At 65.7% G+C, this 18,624-nt stretch overlaps 1 protein-coding gene across 1 annotated transcript in view; it reads left to right on the forward strand.

Moving 5' to 3' along the window:
- The window catches only part of COL4A1 (collagen type IV alpha 1 chain), a 59,402-nt gene that overhangs the window by 14,630 nt on the left and 26,148 nt on the right, over positions 1–18,624 (forward strand). The window contains exon 2 of the mRNA XM_055146137.1: positions 11,885–11,950. Coding sequence (XP_055002112.1) covers positions 11,885–11,950 — 66 coding nt within the window. The remainder of the gene's footprint in view (positions 1–11,884; positions 11,951–18,624) is intronic.

The following is an 18,624-nucleotide window of genomic DNA, read 5'->3' on the forward strand; positions in this document are numbered from 1 at the left end:
AATGACAAAACGATGTCAAAGGATCTGATTAATTTAAGGTGCTATTTATACACACACGTTCTACGACACACATGCACACACAGGCACACACGTCTCAGTCTCCTGTGGCACGAGCAGACACGTCTCATACGTGTGGCACACGTGCACATGTCTTACTTTACTATGACACATAAACACATGCACTCCTCTCGTTCTCTGTTACACGCACACACACACGCACAGGTCTTGTTCTCCGTTGGCACACACACATGCACACGCCTTGTTCTCCGCGTGCAGACAAACATGGACACACACATGCACACACACATGCACGCCTTGTTTCCTTTGGCACACACATGCACACACACACTCCTTGTTCTTCTTTGGCACACACATGCATACACACGCACACGCCTTATTCTCCTTTGACACACACATGTACATGCTTTGTTCTCCTTTGGCACACACATTCCACAGGCCTTGCTCTCCTTTGGCACACACACACACACACACACGCACACGCCTTGTTCTCCTCTGACACACACGTGCACACACAGGCCCACGTGTGTGTCTCCACCTCCCTGAGCAGATCCTGCCCTGCGGCCCAGAAGGGGGCACTGGGACGAGGACTTTGCTGGGCCAGCGGGTCACCCCGGCCCAGGTCAGCCCTGCCCCCACTGCCCTGGTCCTGTGGGAGGGGCTCCTGGTGCCCCGCGGCTGGGTGCTGGTGTCCGGGTGGTCCCGCTGCCTCTGTCTGGGACCCGCGGCTGCCGGTGGCGTGAGGGACAGCGTGGCCGAGCCCCCTCCGCCTCCAGGGGCCGCGTCCTCCAGGGCCCGGCCAGCCCCGGTCCCGCCTCCCCCTCCCCCCTCTCCGGCTCTGCTGCCCCCAGGCGGTTCTTCCCGCCCACCTGCAGGAGGCCAGGGCCGTCGAGTGCACGTGTGCCGTGCCATGTGCCCGCGTGCTTGCATGTGTGTGCCCGTGTGTCGTGCGTGCCTCTGGTGGGTGCGTGCACGTGTGTGCCGGGCGTCCTGGGCGTGTGCCCTCTGTCCGGGCCGTCCTGCTCGGCCGGGTCTGAGGAGACCCGGGTTGGGCCCCTCCCCCACCCCCACCTGGGCTGGTGCCTGCCCTCCCGCCAGCCGACCGGCCAGGCCTTCCGGAACCGCTGACCCCGCAGCCCCGCCCCGCGCTCTGGCCGGGCACGTGGAGAGCAGGGGCCAGGGTCCCCCGCTGGCCCCGGGGCGCAGCGTCGGCCTCGCCACCTCGGCACTGCTGTGGGGGACAGAAACCACCGGTCACCGGGTCACTGGGTCACTGGGTCACTGGAGGACGGTGTCACCACTGGTCACTCGGTCACTGGGTCACTGGGGGACGGTGTCACCAGCCCGGCCATACCCTTGGCCCCGTGCTGTGGGAGGTGGGCTCTGTGGACATGAGCCCGCCATGCCCTGAGCCTCAGTTTCTCTCCAAGGACCACCTGAGTGGCTCCCCTGGGGCTCCGGCCCCCGCTGGGTGGCCCGTTGGCCCCTGTCCCCCACCTCTGTCCCGGGCCGTGGCGGCTCCAGAGCTGGTCTGGGTGTCCGGCGCCACTGTCCGGCCTTCCTGGTATACTGTCGCGTGGGTGGGGTCAGGCTGGCCCGGTAGCCGCCCAAGGGGTGTTTTCTGCCTGTTCTGGCCATCCAGGTGGGGGTGTGGCCCCTGCGGCAGGACCGGTCCTGGGGAGCGGCTGGTCCCCAGCGGCTTGGCCGGTCGGGCTGTTGGTGTCGTGCAAATGCCCCATGGCCTGTGAGGGGGCCGGCTGCTGCATCTGCAGACAGGAACCCACAGCTCCCCGACCCCGCAGAGCCCTGGGCCCGGCCCCCCCGCCCAGCCCGTTCTCCGGCCGTGGGCTCCTCGGGCGTTTGCGAGGCCGGCCCTTGAATCCTTCACCCCGCAGGCACACGCCCCCGCCAGGCTCTGTGCCCCCAGTCAGGGGCCCCCACCGTCTGTCCAGCTTTGACCTGCGGCCGCGAGGGTCAGGGCAGGCTCCGCACAGCCAGCACCGAGCAGGTGAGCCCTGCCCCCTCCGTGGCCCAGTGACGCCCGAGCCTCCTGCAGAGCTCAGCCACAGACGCGAGACCGTGCCCGCGCCCTGCCCGCCCTTACTCTGCCCTGCCCCGTCCTTACTCTGCCCTGCCCCGTCCTTACTCTGCCCTGCCCCGCCCTTACTCTGCCCTGCCCCGTCCTTACTCTGCCCTGCCCCGTCCTTACTCTGCCCTGCCCGCCCTTACTCTGCCCTGCCCGCCCTTACTCTGCCCTGCCCCGTCCTTACTCTGCCCTTCCCCGTCCTGCCCTGTCCTGCCCTGTCCTTACTCTGACCTGCCCTATCCTGCCCGTCCTTACTCTGTCCTGCCCCGTCCTTACTCTGCCCTGCCCCGGCCTGCCCGTCCTTGCCTGCCGCCCCTCTGTTCCCTGAGTCGTCTCCTCTGGGCCTCGCAGGCACAGCCCCTGCCCCTCCTCCCTGCCAGCCGTGTCCAGGCGGAGTCTGTGGGAGGGGGTCTCCTGGGCCGCCCCTCACTGTCTGGGATGGCCCCGGGGCTGTCCGCCATGCTCGTGCCCCCGTTAAGCGTTTCCCTCGGTTATTTTCCGATTTTGCTGTTTGGGGCCACACCAGCGTGCACATTCCTGGCTGTGCACTCGGGGGCCACTGGGGGGGGGCCCTGCGCCAGGCCAGCCCCCGCCCACTGTGAGACGTGGCGCCCCGAGCCCGGTCTGGAGCGGGTCACGCCCGTCGGTGCCTTCCCGGGGCCCCTCGGCCTCGGCCTCCTGCTGAGACCCCTGGGTCCCGAGGGCACTCGGGCCCTGGCCTCGGGCGGCTCCCGGACAGCAGGGTCGGGCGCGTCCTCGGCTCCTGCCCTCGCAGCTGGCCCACGTGGGTGTGACCTGGGGCTGGGCCTCGCTTCCCGCCGGGGGTCAGCCTGCCCTCCGGTGCACGCCAGGAACAGCCTGTCCACCCGACTGTCCGCCCGCCTGCCTGCCCACCCTGTGCAGCGGCTGCCAGACCGGGCTGGCCCGGGCCCCCGGCCCCTGCCCCTGCCCTGCCCTGAGACAGCCGAGTGCACGCAGGGCCTCGGGGGGCCGGCAGCCCTGAGCCTGCAGGCACCTGGGCGGTGGACGGGCCTCCTGACTGGAGCTAGCACCCAGGCATGGCGGAGGCTGGGGTCCCCAGGCACCTGGTAAGCAGCGTGGGGTGACACAGGACGAGGGGGCCCTCCCTCCCTCCTTCCCCCCCCCCCTAGCCTGCAGCAGTTGGGGGGGCGGGCGGCGGAAGTGCCGAGTCTGGGGAGGGAGGCATGTAAAGAACATTCCGGAACATTCCCGAGGCTTCCTCCCCGAGCTCTGGCCCAGTGCGCTGGGCTCTGACACGCCGTCCCCTGGGGCCCGGGCGGTGGCCAGGGGGACAGAGGCCCCTGGGGTGGAGCCAGGCCGGGGCTGGAGTCGGTGCTTTTGTGCTGGGGTGCCGGGCGCAGGGCAGGGCTGCATCCCCTCTGTGCGGGGCATCTCTGGACCCCGGCTCCCCCCGCCCCTCCCCTGCAGGCCCAGCCGGGGCCTCCCCTTGGAGGCTGCGTCTGGCGGCCCCTGAGGGACGCGTGAGAAACGGGCTGCAGGAGGCGCGCCCGCCCCCGCGGAATTCCGGAGGGGGGAGGGGGCTCCTGCGCACAGCTGCCGCCCCCGCGCACGGCCGCCCAGAGCATGTTCCGGGCCTCCCCGGGGACGCGCCTGCAGATGTGTTGGCCCGGAGGAGCCGGGTCTGCTCGGGTCCCAGGCAGCCCGAGAGGCGGGTCTCGGCCCCCACCACCCCCCCCCCCCCCACACACACACAAACAGGCCCCACAGTCCGGACGCTGCGTTTTCTCCCCGGGACCTGGAGGCATGTCTGCGACCCCCACCCCCCCAGGCAGATGGGCCGGGGGCCTTGGCGGGGATGCGTGACCAGGACCAGATCTGCCCCCGCCAGCCTCGGGGTCCTCTGGGGAGGGGGGCGGAAGGCTCGGCAGGGGCGAGGTCAGCACCGGGGCCGGGCGCCCCTAACCTGGAAATTCCAGGTGGGAGGGGGTCATCAGCGGGGGACATGTGTTTCCCCGAAGCACATTGTTTGTTCTTTCCTTCCCGTGCATTGTGTGGCCTGTGTCCGTGGACCCCCCTCGCGTCTCCTGTTTCCGCTGCTGATCCCGGAGTGCGGCCGCGCGTCCCTCCCGGCCCTGGGGAGGTCTTTGCCCCTTTGTCCCAGCAAAGACGCCGGAGCAGGAGGGGCCGGGCGCCTTGGCGGACTAAGGCCGCCGTGCCCGTGGGACGCTGGTTTGGGGCTGCACGGAGGGTCCCTCACGGCGGGGCCGGCGGGGCGTGGCCCTTCAGGACCTCCTCGCCACCTGCACCTCAGGCCCCCCCTGGTCTCGGGGCCCCCGTGGGCCTCTGTGGGGCTCAGTTCCTCCAGGGCGCCCGGCTTGTGGGAGCTGAGGCCGCGAGCTGCTCCGTCTCCATAGTCCTGTGCCCAGCCCCAGCCTCAGACACCTCCGCTGGCTGTGCCCCCTCCCAGCTGGGTTCCAGAATGTTCCGGCAGAGACCCCGTGCCGGCCGCTGTCCCCGGGTGGGCCGTGCTCCAGGCGGGGGCCGTGGTGGCGGTGGCCGAGCTCTCTCGGAGCCTGGTCTGCGGGGTCGGGTGCAGACGGGGACCCAGGGGAGGTACCGGGAAGGGGCGACCAGCGCCCTCCGGTGGACGGAGACGGGTGTCGATCCCGTCCCCGTCACCTCCCCGGGCCGGGGGTTGTGGCCCTTTGCGAGGACCGGCCGGCGGCTCCCTCGGGCGGGTCCCAGCACTCCTCAGGGTGGCACGGAAGAGGCGGGGGGGGGGGGGGCGGGAATGTGTGTGTTCGGCCCCCCCGGGGCCTCCTGGGCCGGGTGTCCGACACCTGCTGATGCGCCCCCGAGGCAGAGCCGCGCCCGGGCCGACTGGCCGGGCCGTGTCCTGGGCACAGCAAGGGCTCCCTGGCCGAGGCCGGCGGACGGAGGGCAGGAGTGGCGGTCAGGCAGGGCACGGGGAAGTTTGCCTTAAACAGGTAAAATGCGCCTGGAAACTCCGAGGCCCCGAAGGAAGTGACAGGCCCCGCCCCTGGTGCCTCCAGGACCTGATCAGTGATGAGAAACACAGCAGGCCTCGAACCCCAGCCAGCATCCGAGTTCTCCCGAGCGACTTGGCCATTAAAAACACCTCGGGGAAACCGCTGTGCTGAGGCCGCTGGGCAGCGTGACCAAGCCGGGTCCACCCGAACCCGAGATCGTGACAAAGCGAGTGTGTGTTCACTGCAGTTTGGGTTTTTGATTTGGGGGCTCCCCCGGCGGTGCTCAGGGCTGGCTCCTGGCGGGGTTCGAGGCACCGTGTGGGGTGCCTGGGTCAGCCGCCAGCAGGCACCCTCCCTGCTGGGCCGTCCGGTTGTTAATGTTTCACACGTCCCGGCTGGTCGTTCCACGCGGCTGCCTCGCCCCGGCGGGCAGGCTGGGGGGACTCGGGGGATGTTGCGTACCAGGGTTCGACCCGCCGGCCCTGGCTGCTGGCTCTGGGGTGTTTTCACTGAGTGCGGGGCAGGAGGCCCCTGAACGTGGACGGGCCACCCCGCAGGGCTGCCCAGGGCTGCTCCACTCGGAGCCTCGGGGGCGTCCCCAGGTCCTACAGCTCTGCATGGTGGCTCCGGGGGGGGCAGTGCACGACCCCGTCCACAGTGCTCGGCCACTTGGGGCTGGGCGGGTAGCCTGTCCTTGAGTTGTGCCCGGGGGACTCTGGCCCAAGGCTCTCCAGAACCTTCCAGGCGGTAAGAGGCGTGGCAGGACGTGCTGGCACGAGGTTCCCTGTGGCCGTGCTGACCCCCGCGGCTCTGCCGCGCCGAGATCGAGAGATGCGGGGAGGCTTCCTGGTGGGAGGCCATTGCCCCACGCTGCCGCCGTGGCTTCTCGCTCCCTTGCTCCATCGTGAGTCTGAGGAGCTCTCGGCCCCTCCCCGGGAGAGTGGTGCAGCCATGGCGGGTGCAGGGTGGGTGCCGCCGCCCCCGGGTGGGCCGGGCACGGCGGTCAGTGGGAAACCAGGGGCCGGCGGCCAGCGGCTCGGCTGCCTTCTGTGGCCCGGCTGTGGCCGTGCCTCTAACCACAAGGGCTGTTCTCGCGCCCGTGGGTGGCTCGAAGGTGCCACTTAGGGTCGAGGTGGCGAGGCGCCCGCACCGCGGCTCTACAGCTGGCGGCCGGTGGCGGTTTCTGTGCCCGAGGGGGGGGGCACGGAATGTCCCGCGCCCCCCGCCGCTCCCTGCCCGGGTTTCCCGTGAGACCCACCGTGTGAGGCCCGGCCGGGCCGCTCTCCCTGCCAGAGGGGTCTGACCCGTGGCCGGGCTGGGGCTCAGGAGAGCGGCGGGCACAGACACGGGCGCTGCGAGGGGCCCGCGCAGAACATGGCACCCCCCACAGCCCCTGGGCAGTGCCTCAGCTCCCTTCCCGGGGCAGCTCTGCAGGACGGCCAGGGCGCGCAGGGACACTGTGCGTGGGTGAGCGTGTGCGTGTGGGAGTGTGTGTGTGTGCGCCTGTGTATGTGCCTGTGTGTGTGTCTGTGTCTGTGCCTGTGTGTGTGTGTGTGTGTGCCTGTGTGTGTGTGTGAGTGTGCCTGTGTGTGTGTCTGTGTGTGTACCTGTGTGTGTGTGTGAGTGTGCCTGTGTGTGTGTGCCTGTGTGTGTGCCTGTGTGTGTGTCTGTGTGTGTGCCTGTGTGTGTGTCTGTGTGTGTGCCTGTGTGTGTGCCTGTGTGTGTGTCTGTGTGTGTGCCTGTGTGTGTGTCTGTGTGTGTGCCTGTGTGTGTGTCTGTGTGTGTGTGAGTGTGCCTGTGCATGAGACTGCCTGTGTCAGACTCAGCACCTCAGGGAGAGCCAGGCCCACTGTCCTGGTCTCCACCCCGTGGCCCTGAGACCGACACGCTGCCCCGCCAGCCCCCCTTCCCCCCCCCCCCCCCCGTGCAGGTCACCTGTCCCTCTGTGCGGCCCCTTGCGTCTGCGGTCAGCTGGGCAGGGCTGCGCCTCATCCCGGGGAGACGGGACACCGCCAGCACCAGCGTCCAGGGACAGCCGGGAGGGGCTGAAGGAGCCGTGGCCCGCACTCCCCCACTCAGTGTGTGGCCCCACACACGCATTCACACTCCCTCACACAGGGCTCTGACACACACTCACTCACATTCTCTCACATGCTGTCTCAGGCACGTTCTCACCCGCACCTCGCACTCTCACAAGCCTCTCGCTCGTGCTCTCTTACACGGCTCGTGCCGCGCGCTCTCACACGCGTGCTCTCTCACACGCTTGCATCACACCTCTGACACACTCTCATGCTCTCGCTCACGCTCTCTCACAGGTGCTCGCTTTTACGCTCATGCTCTCACCCACACTCACCCTCACGCTCTCATGCGCTCTCACATGCAGCCCCACACTCTCACACGTATCTCTCCCCCGCGCCCTCCAGGAGTCCGTGCCCCTGACACAGTCCCACACTCTCACACGTATCTCTCCCCCGCGCCCTCCAGGAGTCCGTGCCCCTGACAGCCCCAGGGTACAGGCTCAGAGATCAGTGCAGCCAGAAGCTGCCAGACGAGGAATAATTCCTCCGATGCCCACACGTGTGCCAGCCCACCGGGGGCGAGGGCAGCGCTCTGGCCCCAGACCCTGCCCACACGTGGGGCGGAGGGCCCCGAGTCCAGCGAGGTTCCCCGTGTCTGTGTTTTTTTTTGCCAAGAATGTATCAACACTCGTGGTCGTTTTCAAATCAGAGCAGGAATGTTCTGGAACACTTGCAGGTGGTAGGCCAGTCCGAGTCCACGGTTCCCAGGCCGGCTGCTCTTCTCATGCGCTGCCTTAGCCACGGGGATTATTCCTCCGTCCGAGAGCTGCCTGACTCTGCAGCCCCTGGAGGACCCCAGGGCCCGAGCGGACGGGACGCGGAGAGCAGTGTGGGCGTTTGAGAAACTGTCCCTCAGCGGCGGCATTTGGCTCTTTCTGGGTTTTCAGTGCCGTGTGCACTGTTTGGGGCTGGTGCTCGGGGCCCGGGGGGCGTCTGAAGGGCGGAGCACCCGGGGAGACCGAGGCTGCTCCATGACCCAGATATTTTCGGACCGTGAAGGGACTCGCGCCCCCGCCGGAATCCGGGCCCAGCTCCCTCCCCCCTAGAAACGAGGCTCCCCCTGCAGGGCCGTCTCCTGTGAACACAGCTGTCCGCTCTGTCCTGGCTGGAGGCCCGAGTGGAATGTTCTGGAACTTTCTGGAAGTGACTGGATCATCTCTCACACACACTCACACACTTTGGCTCGGGAGCCACACCTGGCAGTGATCAGGGCTGCGTTCAGCCAGCACTGGGGGGAGTGTCGCTCCCTGTGGTACTGAGAGGACCGCGCCGTGCCGGGGAAGGAGCCAGGGCTCGCCCACAGGCCGCGGATCCTGGAAGCGGCTCTGGGAATTCTGACGGGGGACCCTGCGACACCCCCACGAGCTGCTGCCGGGAGGGGCCCAGGCCCTGAGTCGCTCCTGGAGCCATCAACAGGCCGGGGCTGAGGCGGCACCAGCCACAGTGGCCAGGGGTCGAGGAGAGAAACATGCCCGGTTCTTCCCGGCCTCCTTGGCCGGGCCTGTCGGGGAGGGGAGGGTGGATGCTCCCCGCCAGCAGCCCCGGGAGGGGCCGGTTCCAGCATGTTCGGTGAGGCCATCGCGCGGAGTCGGAGCTCAGCTGACCTGATGGACGGGTGCCCAGCCAGCTCCCTCCCGAGGGCCGCGTGCCGCCCACCTCTGCCCCCTCCGCTCCTCCTCGGCCCCGAGCCAGAGGGTGATGCCGAAGATTCCCCAGAAGCTCGGGCAGGAAGTACGCGGGAGCACTCAGTGCACAACCATCTGACACTGTGCGCGCAGAGGGAATGCGAAAGGAATCTGAAAGATAAGCTGTTTGCGCCTGGCCTGCGGCCACATGCCCCTATTTGGTGGGCTGAGAGGCCCATAAAAACGGTTAACGCTGGAATGGGAAGGCAGGAGAGTGCAGAGGCGAGGATTCATGCTGTTGAACTCCGTCCAGATGGGGCTTCTGGAAGTGGACATCTGTGAGCACACTCACGCGCGCTCTCACACGCTCTCTCACACACACTCATACGCTCTCTCACACATGCTCTCTCACACACGCTCTCACACGCTCTCTCACACGCGCTCTCACACATGCTCTCTCACACACTCACACGCTCTCACACATGCTCTCTCACACGCTCTCTCACACATGCTCTCTCACACACGCTCTCACACACTCTCTCACATGCTCTCACATACGCTCTCACACACGCTCTCTCACATTCTCACACATACTCTGACACACGCTCTCTCACACGCTCTCACATGCTTTCTCACACACACTCTCACACGCTCTCTCACGCGCTCTCTCACACATGCTCTCTTACACACTCTTACACACACTCTCATACAGGCTCTCTCACACACAAGCTCTCTCACACACTCTCTCACACATGCTCTCACATACTCTCACACACACTCTCACACATGCTCTTACACATGCTCTCTCACACACTCACATGCTCTCTCACACACTCTCACACACATGCTCTCTCACACACGCTCTCTCACACACTCTCACAACTCTCTCACACATGCTCTCTCACACGCACTCTTTCACACGCTCTCACACACGCTCTCACACATGCCCTCTCACAATGCTCTCTCTCACACACACTCTCACACACGCTCTCTCTCACACAATGCTCTCTCATACATGCTGTCTTTTACACATGTTTTCACACACATAAGCTCTCACTTTCTCACACACACGCTCTCTCTCACACACACACACTCATACATGCTCTCATACATGCTCTCTCACACATGTGCTCTCTCACATACTCTCACACACATGCTCTTTCATACATGCTCTCACACACGCTCTCACACATGCTCTCACAATGCTCTCTCATGCATGCTCTCACACATGCTCTCACACACTCTCACACACTCACATGCTCACACAATGCTCTTTCACGCTGTCTCACACACACTCTCACACATGCTCTCACACTTTCTTACACACATGCTGTCTCACATCACTTGCTCTCTCTCAGATACATGCTTTCTCACTCTCACACACTCATGCTCTCTCACACACTCACACACACTCCCACACTCATGCCATCTCTCTCACACTCACACACTCACCCTCACTCGCACTTTCACCCACATTTTCTCTCTCTCACACTTGCTCGCTCCCTCACACTCTCATACACTTCCTGACATGCTGTCACACAAATGTGCTCTTTGTCACGCTTGTACACTTTCTCATAATGCTGTCTCACCCACACTCGTGCTCTCACCCACTCTCATGCTCTCTCTCTCTCACACACATACACACACATGCTCTCTCACCCCCACACACGCATGCTTTGTCTCTTACACATACTCCACGCCTCTCATGCTTGTGCCTCACAGCTCCCTCTTGCTCCCCCTCCCTCTCCCCCCTCCCTCACACAGCTGGCACTCTCCGTAGGAAGCTGGCGCTCTGGGGAGCATTCTCGGGCTTCCCCTTCCTGCCCCTGCCGCCTGCAGCCCCTCGCGTGGCCCTCTTGGTCCACAGATCAGAGAAATGCCGGAAACGCTCCACTTCAATGGCAGCAGTGCCCCATGCCTCCCCTTCCTGCCCTGGCACCGCCATGCTGTGTCGGAGCGCGGGGCTCTGACCTGGGCCAGGCCTGTCTCAGCGGAGCAGCCGGGGTGGCCCCTTCTGCAGCCCCCGGGCCCCACTCGCACCCTGGGGAAGCCGAGGCTGCTGCGGGGCGGGCGGGCACAGTCGGAGGGCGCGAGGGACCCGCATGGGCGCAGCCCTGCTGTGGGGGGAGGGGCTGCCGCCTGGGGGTGGGGCGGCTGGACCCAGCACGTGGGCGTCGGGAGCGGGGCGCGGGTCTCCTGTGAAACGGGGGGCACCGCAGCCCACACGCCCCCTCGAGCCAGACCTTCCCGCACAGGGGGGGGCAGGGGCTGAGCTCGGTGGACTCGCGGCTCTGCTTTGTCTGGCATCGGCACCAACTGCCGGACCACCCGGGCTGTGGGGCTCGGCAGGGCCGATGCTGCCCAAGTCAGACAGTTCTCGGGGGCCGGCCTTCAGACTGCCCCGGGCTGTAGAAAGTTCTGGCAATAAAACCTCCTGCACAAACAGCCTCGAGGTGTCAGGCGCTGTCTGTCTGAGGCGCGAGGGCGGAGAGCTGCAGCCCCCCTCCCCGGCCCCCCAGCCTGTGGGGTGTGCGGTGGCCCGCGGGACGCGCGCGTCTGGCCGTGGGCACGGCTGCTCCCGCTGCCCGCCTTGCTGGGAGCAGCGGGTCCGTGCGGGGTCCTGCGCTCTCTCTGTGGGTCCCGCCAGCTCCTGGCGCAGCCCGGCTGGGGCCCCCGAAGGGCCTGAGCGTGGCGCTGGGCAGTGCCAGGGGGCACTGGCGGAAGCTTCTGGAACGCCTCCCTCCGGGGCAGCAGCTGATGCGTCTGCTCCCCGCGCAGGGCCCTGGGAGGGCTCCCACCCCCGGCCGCCCCCCAGCCCAGGTTCCGGAGCTGGTCGGGGTCAGCTTGGCCTGCCCCTCCCTGGCAGGCTGCTCGCTCCGTGTGGGATGAGGGTCCAGCGACCGTGACCCGTAAGGCCCGGCCTGGCCCGGCTGCAATGGGGACTCACCCCTTCTCTGCCTCCGCGTCCTCGCCTCGTGCTGCCACCCTCGCGGCGAGGGCTAAGTGGGGGCACGTCGGGCCGGGGCTGTCTTGGGGCTTCGGGGCGGGCTCGAACCCGTGGCTGCTCCGGGCTCCCACTTACCGCCTCTCTCTCCTTTGCTGCAGGGCGGCGGAGGCTGTGCCGGCTCTGGCTGTGGGAAATGCGACTGCCACGGAGTGAAGGGACAGAAGGTGAGTCGGCGACGACCCTCGCCCCCGCCCCCTGCCGGGCTCCGGGCAACGGGGGTCACTGTGCAGAGCAGGCGCTCGCCCCGTGGTCCTTGCACCGCAGGCCCGTGGCAGGCCGCGGCAGGCCCTCCTGGGCGTCGAGGCCGCGGTGACGCCGGTTTTCTCTGAAGAGAGGACGTGCTTTCGGGGGCGGGAGGCTCCAGGCGTCTCTCCGGCCCGGGCCTGGCTGTGGCACCGCATCCCCGCGCATGGGAGCCACGAGAGCGTCCCGGCGAGACGGGCTCAGGGGCCTGTTTCTCAGGCAGCGCGTGCCCGGGCAGGGGTGCCCGGTGCCACTGCGGCCTGCAGGGCTCTGTGAGCCGGGCCCCACCCGTGGTGTCCTCTGGCCACCTCAGCCTCGCACGCCTGCACACACGGGCCACTGGCGAGGAGGCGCCTGGGGCGGCCCGTGTTCTTTGCCATTTGCGTGGGTCAAGTGCACAGATGTGAGGGGGAAGCGTGTGCATGAGGCACATGGGTAGGCATGTGGACGAAGCACATAGATGAAGTGCATGAAGAAGTGGATAGTGCAGAAGACCGTGTGTATGCGCGTGTGTATGCGTGTGGATGCGTGTGTGTATGTGCGTGTATGCGTGTGTGTATGCATGTGTGTATGCGCGTGTGTATGCGTGTGTGTATGCGTATGGATGCGTGTGTGGATGCGCATGTGTATGCATGTGTGGATGTGCGTGTGGATGCACGTGGGTATGCGTGTGTGGATGCGCATGTGTATGCGTGTGGATGCGTGTGTGTATGCGCGTGTATGCGTGTGTGTATGCATGTGTGTATGTGCGTGTGTATGCGTGTGTGTATGCGTATGGATGCGTGTGTGGATGTGCGTGTGTATGCGTGTGTGTATGCGCGTGTGTATGTGCGTGTGGCTGAACTCATGGATGAGTGCATGGAGCAGGTTTCTCTCCTTCTTTCGCGTGTCTCCCACCATGCCCACCCCACGCTGCCGCCGTCCCCGGTCAGTCCACGTGGCTTGAGTGTGTGGACATGGCTGAGTTTTGGCAGGAAGGAGGCGCTGCCCACGGAGGAAGCCGAAGCCTGGTGTCCACACGGCCAGGCCTCCCGGCGTTGTCCAGCGGTCCCCAGGGTCTGACCCTCCCGCTGGCCCTGAAAACCCCTTTACTTGAGCAAACCGACAGAGGCCCCATCCCGAGAGCCCTGGGAAACTCCGGTGTAAGTCATTGCTCTCAGCTGCCTGCCCATGCCAGAGCCGTTCTGAGGCATGGACAGTGAGCACCATCTCCCGCCCGGCGGCCAGGCCTGAGGCGATGACGGTGAGCACCGTCTCCCTCCCGGCGGCCAGGCCTGAGGCGATGACGGTGAGCACCATCTCCCGCCCGGCGGCCAGGCCTGAGGCGATGACGGTGAGCACCATCTCCCTCCCGGCGGCCAGGCCTGAGGCGATGACGGTGAGCACTGTCTCCTGCTGACAGCCAGGCCTGAGGCGATGACGGTGAGCACTGTCTCCCTCCCGGCAGCCAGGCCTGAGGCGATGATGGTGAGCACTGTCTCCCGCCCGGCGGCCAGGCCTGAGGCGATGATGGTGAGCACTGTCTCCCGCCCGGCGGCCAGGCCTGAGGCGATGACGGTGAGCACTGTCTTCCTCCGGTGGCCAGGCCTGAGGCGGTGACCGTGAGCACTGTGTCTGTGGAGTGGAGTGTCTGGCGGTGGAGGCCTGAGGACGGTTGGGCCGCCAGGTGCTGCCCACAGGTGTGAAAGGCTGAGCGTGGGTGAAGGGCACACGGGGTGCAGGGAGAGGGGTCCCGAGGGCCAGGCCCGCCCACCACTTCCTCGGGTTGCTGCTGTTGGCCCCGGGGCCCAGTGCTCCCCATGGGGCCGGGCTGCCGTGGTGGGTCTCCGGCTCCCTGGCCTGACCCAGGGCCTCAGGGGAGAACCCGCCAGTGAGGCCGGTCAGCAGCGGGGCTGGGGCCGGAGATGCGGGACAGGCCCTGAAGGCCCCCCTGCCTGGCCCTGGGGAGACCCGTGGCCGTGGTCCATTTCTGCACGCCGCCCCAGACGTCCACTCCTGTCCAGGGCCTGCAGTGCGGCTACCCCAGGGAACTCCTGGTCACCCAGACACTGCCCAGCAGGGGACAGCAGGGTCCTCCCGCCCCAGCCCAAGGGGCAGAAATGGCCCTAGAGAACCACTTCCTGTCGCATCAGCAGGCCCCGTCCACCCTCTCCCCGGCCACCCCGTCCTGTCCATGTCCGTGGGCCCCGGTCACCCCGTCCTGTGCACATCAGTGGGCCCCGGCCACCCTGTCCTGTCCATGTCCGTGGGTGCCGGTCACCCCGTCCTGTCCACGTGGGTGGGCCCCGGTCACTCCGTCCTGTCCACATGGGGGCCCCGGTCATCCCGTCCTGTCCACGTGGGTGGGCCCGGGTCACTGTTGCCGCGGATGGCCCTGCAAGCTCAGTGGGTGCTTGTGGCTGGGTGCCCTCCCGAGTGCTGGCTCCAGGCTGTGTCCCTCCTCGGGGCCGTGACGCCATACCCCAGGGACGCTGCGGCTCCGTCCCTGTCTGGGCACGGTCAGGCCCCGCCCGTCCCCTCCCCCTTCTCTCCTCTCAGCCCCTGGGCTGTGGCCGGGCCTTGCCACGCGTGTCCCCGCTCCTCTCCACGGCCCCCTGCGTGGTGCGGTGGGGTCACCCGTGTCCGTGTTTGGAGGGGGTGGACAGAGGCACCGGGTGGCACCGTCGGCCCAGGGCCGTGCCAGACCACGCTGTCCAGGCTGCTCCTGGCTGCCCGGCCTGACTATTAATGGAAAATATTATTTTCCTTAAATACCACCCGGCTGAGGCTGGCGTCTGGAGCACAGTGAGACAGCACTTTCCAGAGCCCGGGCCGCCCCCGCCCTCCGAAGGGGAGACCCCCACCTGTCACGTGTGCTGGGCGTGGGTGGGCGGAGTGGGGGCGGGAAAGGGGCTGGGTGGGGCTTCCTGTGGGCAGGGCCGCCCCGCGGAGCTTGGAGCCTGTCCCAGGACAGACACTTTCCGTGTCTGCTGGAGGAAGGCAGAGGCCCAGCCCTGTTCTCCTCCTGTGTGCACGCCACATGCCTGACACAGGTGTGTGCCCAGACACAGGCACGGCACATGCCTGGACACAGGTGTATGCCCAGACAGACATGGCACATGCCTGGACACAGGTGTGTGCCCGGGACACAGGCACGGCACATGCCTGGACACAGGTGTATGCCCAGACAGACACGGCACATGCCTGGACACAGGTGTATGCTCGAGACACAGACACAGCACATGCGTGGACGTAGGCCCAGCACACAGCACACGCATGCACACTGACACAACGCACAGACGTACACAGATGTGCACACATGTGCACGCACGCAGCGCATGTACCTGCCTGTTCACACACCATCCCACGCGTCCTGCTCTCAGCCCTCTCCAGGGCACTCTCGGATGTGCAGACACGCACCCCCTGCCCGGCCGTGCCCCGTCTCTCCTCTGCCCTGCCGGCAGCCCCTGGGGCTCACCCCAGCCCCGTTGTTCTGTTTCCAATTCAGTCTCGACGGGGGGAGCCGTGTGGAGGGGCGGGGGCGCTTCTGGGGGAGCCGGCAGGGCCCGGCTGTGGCCACCCTCTGTCCCCCGTGTCCTGCTCTCACTTCCGGGGCTGGGCTGGCGCGTGGCCCCCGCGCGTGGCGCCTGCTGGCGAGACTCTGGCCAGTCTGGTCCTGCGAGGGGCGGGGAGGGCCGGGGCCCGCACGCGTGGCGCTCAGGCCCGAGCTCGGACAGCTGCTCAGGCGCCCCCCGCCCGGGCACCCGCTCTGGCCAGAAGCCCCTTGGGAGGCCATGGAAAGAACACAGCCTTGTCTCCGAGATAAAGGAGGAATTTCCCAGACGCTGTACAAACACCCAAGATGTTCTTGGTTTTTAATGTCAGATTAAAAACAGGGAGGTGGCGGGGCGGGTGGGCGGGGCGGGCCCAGCCCCACGGCCAGCTGCGGGGACGCGGCGGCCTTGTCCCCGAGATCAGCGGGAACCTGCGCCAGGACGGGTTTCACAATCGCCCGCGTCCTGCAGGGCGTGAGCGTGTCCAGGGTGCAGCTGCGCAGCCCGCCGGGCGGGAAGCGGGGCCACCGAGACTCCAGTGGGCCCTGCCTGCAGCCGCGCGGTGCACGCTCCCCCGACACGCACCCCAACCCCGGCTGGTCCCCAACTCTGGACACTGCTGCCTGTGCCGTCCGGGAGAACCTTTAGCGAGCACTTGCTGTATACCTTCCAGGAGAACCATTAGTGAGCACTTGCTGTATACCTTCCAGGAGAACCATTAGTGAGCACTTGCTGTATACCTTCCAGGAGAACCATTAGTGAGCACTTGCTGTATACCTTCCAGGAGAACCGTTAGTGAGCACTTGCTGTATACCTTCAGGAGAACTGTGAGCACTTGCTGTATACCTTCCAGGAGAACCTTTAGTGAGCACTTGCTGTATACCTTCCAGGAGAACCGTTAGTGAGCACTTGCTGTATACCTTCCAGGAGAACCTTTAGTGAGCACTTACTGCATACCTTCCAGGAGAACCGTTAGTGAGCGCTTGCTGTATACCTTCCAGGAGAACCTTTAGCTAGCACTTACTGCATACCTTCCAGGAGAACCTTTAGTGGAGCACTTGCTGTATACCTTCCAGGAGAACCTTTAGCTAGCACTTGTTGTATACCTTCCAGAAGACCCTTTAGTGAGCACTTACTGTATACTTTCCACTAGCCACTGGGGGCAGCAGTGCTCCTTGGCAGGGTGTCCTGCACACACACCCAGCTAGGTTAGATAAACTGCATTTAGCACAATTTTGAAGGGAATAATAAAAAAAAACACAACAGAGAAAAAGTAAAGACTCTTAGTAGCTCTCTGGCGGCCTGTGCCCGGCTCAGCCTGAGGCATGCCCGCGCGTCTCTTGGGTCACTGGTCGCCGCCCAGTGCCCTCCTTTTCGCCTCCCCACTCAGCACAGGCCACACGGAGAGCCGCGGCCCTTCCTGGCTGTGCCTGGGCCTTCCCAGGACACACGCACTTCCAGCGTCCCCCTGCGGGCAGGCGGGCGAGGGCACCCCGCCAGCCGGGGACGGGGCTCGCTTCCTGCGCCCCAGCCCCCGAGTGCCGTGGAGCTGGGCGAGGTGAGCGGCGGCCGCGTGCGGGCGGGCCGGCCTGGGGGCGCGGGGGCTCGGGCTCTTGCTCTCTGCGGCCCTGACAGCCCGGCCTCCCTTTCGCGGCACCTGGCCGGGACTCAGTCGGGTTCCGCCATTGCGAAGTCCCTGTCCAGGGCGGGGACAGCGGGCGGTGCTCAGGGCTCACCGTGGGGCTCGGGTGCGAGATCCCGCACGGCCTCGACCCACTGTTCTCTCTCTCTGGCACAGAGAAGCACTTTTTTTTTTTTTTTTTTTGCTTGTGCTGGTTTCCCTCTTTAAATCTACACCCGAGAGACAGACTCGGGGGGGCGAGGGGGGCGCTCAGACAGACTCAGTCACTATTCTGTGTGACCAGCAGCACCGTTTTTTAAAAGTGATAACTTTCAGTTCATTTATTTTTTAAATTTAATTGAATCACTCACAGTGAGATCCACAGTTACAAGGTTGTTCACGGTTGGGTTCCATTCATATAATGTTCCAACACCCATCCCTTCACCAGTGCCCCCAGGTTCCCTCCCAGCCTGCCTCCCTCCCCCGCCCCACCGCTGTGGCAGGACCTCCCTTCCCCTCTCACTCCCTCTCCTTTCTCTCCACCCCTCTTCTGGGCGTTGTGGTTTGCAGTCCAGGTACTGGAAGGTTCCTAGGTATGTCCCTTTGCCTGTTCTCAGCACTCAGTTCCTGGCCTAAGTCATCATTTCCAACTACGGCCGTCATCCTGGCCCCCGTATCCTAGCTGCCCTCCGCCCTTCCTTATTCTGATGTTTGTGAGAGGGTGATGCTGATCAGTGGTTAAGTTCTTAGCCAAGGCGATGTTGTGCTTGGCTTCTGGGGAAAAGCCATTAACATTCTCTTCCCAAATGACAGAACTGCAGGGCAGAATCAGCTGGCACAAGCGTGCCCGTCCTCGGAGCTGCCCTGGGGATGGGCCGGCGACCTCACACAGACTCACCGGCGTTTGCACGCTTGGTGAATTTCTTAGAGCCCTCGTAAGCCCCGTTTCTGGCTGTCTCGGGAGGTTCTTGCTAACACTGAGCCAGGGCTCGCTATTTTCAGTGCCTGCCGCTCCGTGCAGCGCTCCAGAAAGCAGAGCTGCCGGCCAGGCGTGGCGTCAGGCTCCAGTGCCCCGTTCCTGGGTGGGAACCGGCTGGCGTCTGAGGCCCCCAGACCCGGGGGCCGGCACTCACCGTCGCTCACCCTCAAGTTTGGGGTCTAGCTTTATCTTCAGTTCCAACAACAGCTGCCAGTTGCAGGTAGATTATCTGCCTGAGCATCCCCTGTTGGGCCCTCTCCGAGCGTTCCGGTACCTTCAGTGCCGTGGAATGTGGAGTGCGGCGAGGCCAGAAACAGGCAGAAGCAACGGGGCCGACTGAACGTGTGTGGCCCCACAGCGCCCCCTAGCGGTGGGGCAGGCTGCCTGGGCACTGTGTAGGGCTGGACCTTCCCGGGAGGGGCGGGGAGCTCGGGGCTCAGTGCTCGTCTGCATGCACTCAAT

The sequence above is a fragment of the Sorex araneus genome, chromosome 1, assembly GCF_027595985.1.
Source record: "Sorex araneus isolate mSorAra2 chromosome 1, mSorAra2.pri, whole genome shotgun sequence".
Lineage (NCBI taxonomy): Eukaryota > Metazoa > Chordata > Mammalia > Eulipotyphla > Soricidae > Sorex > Sorex araneus.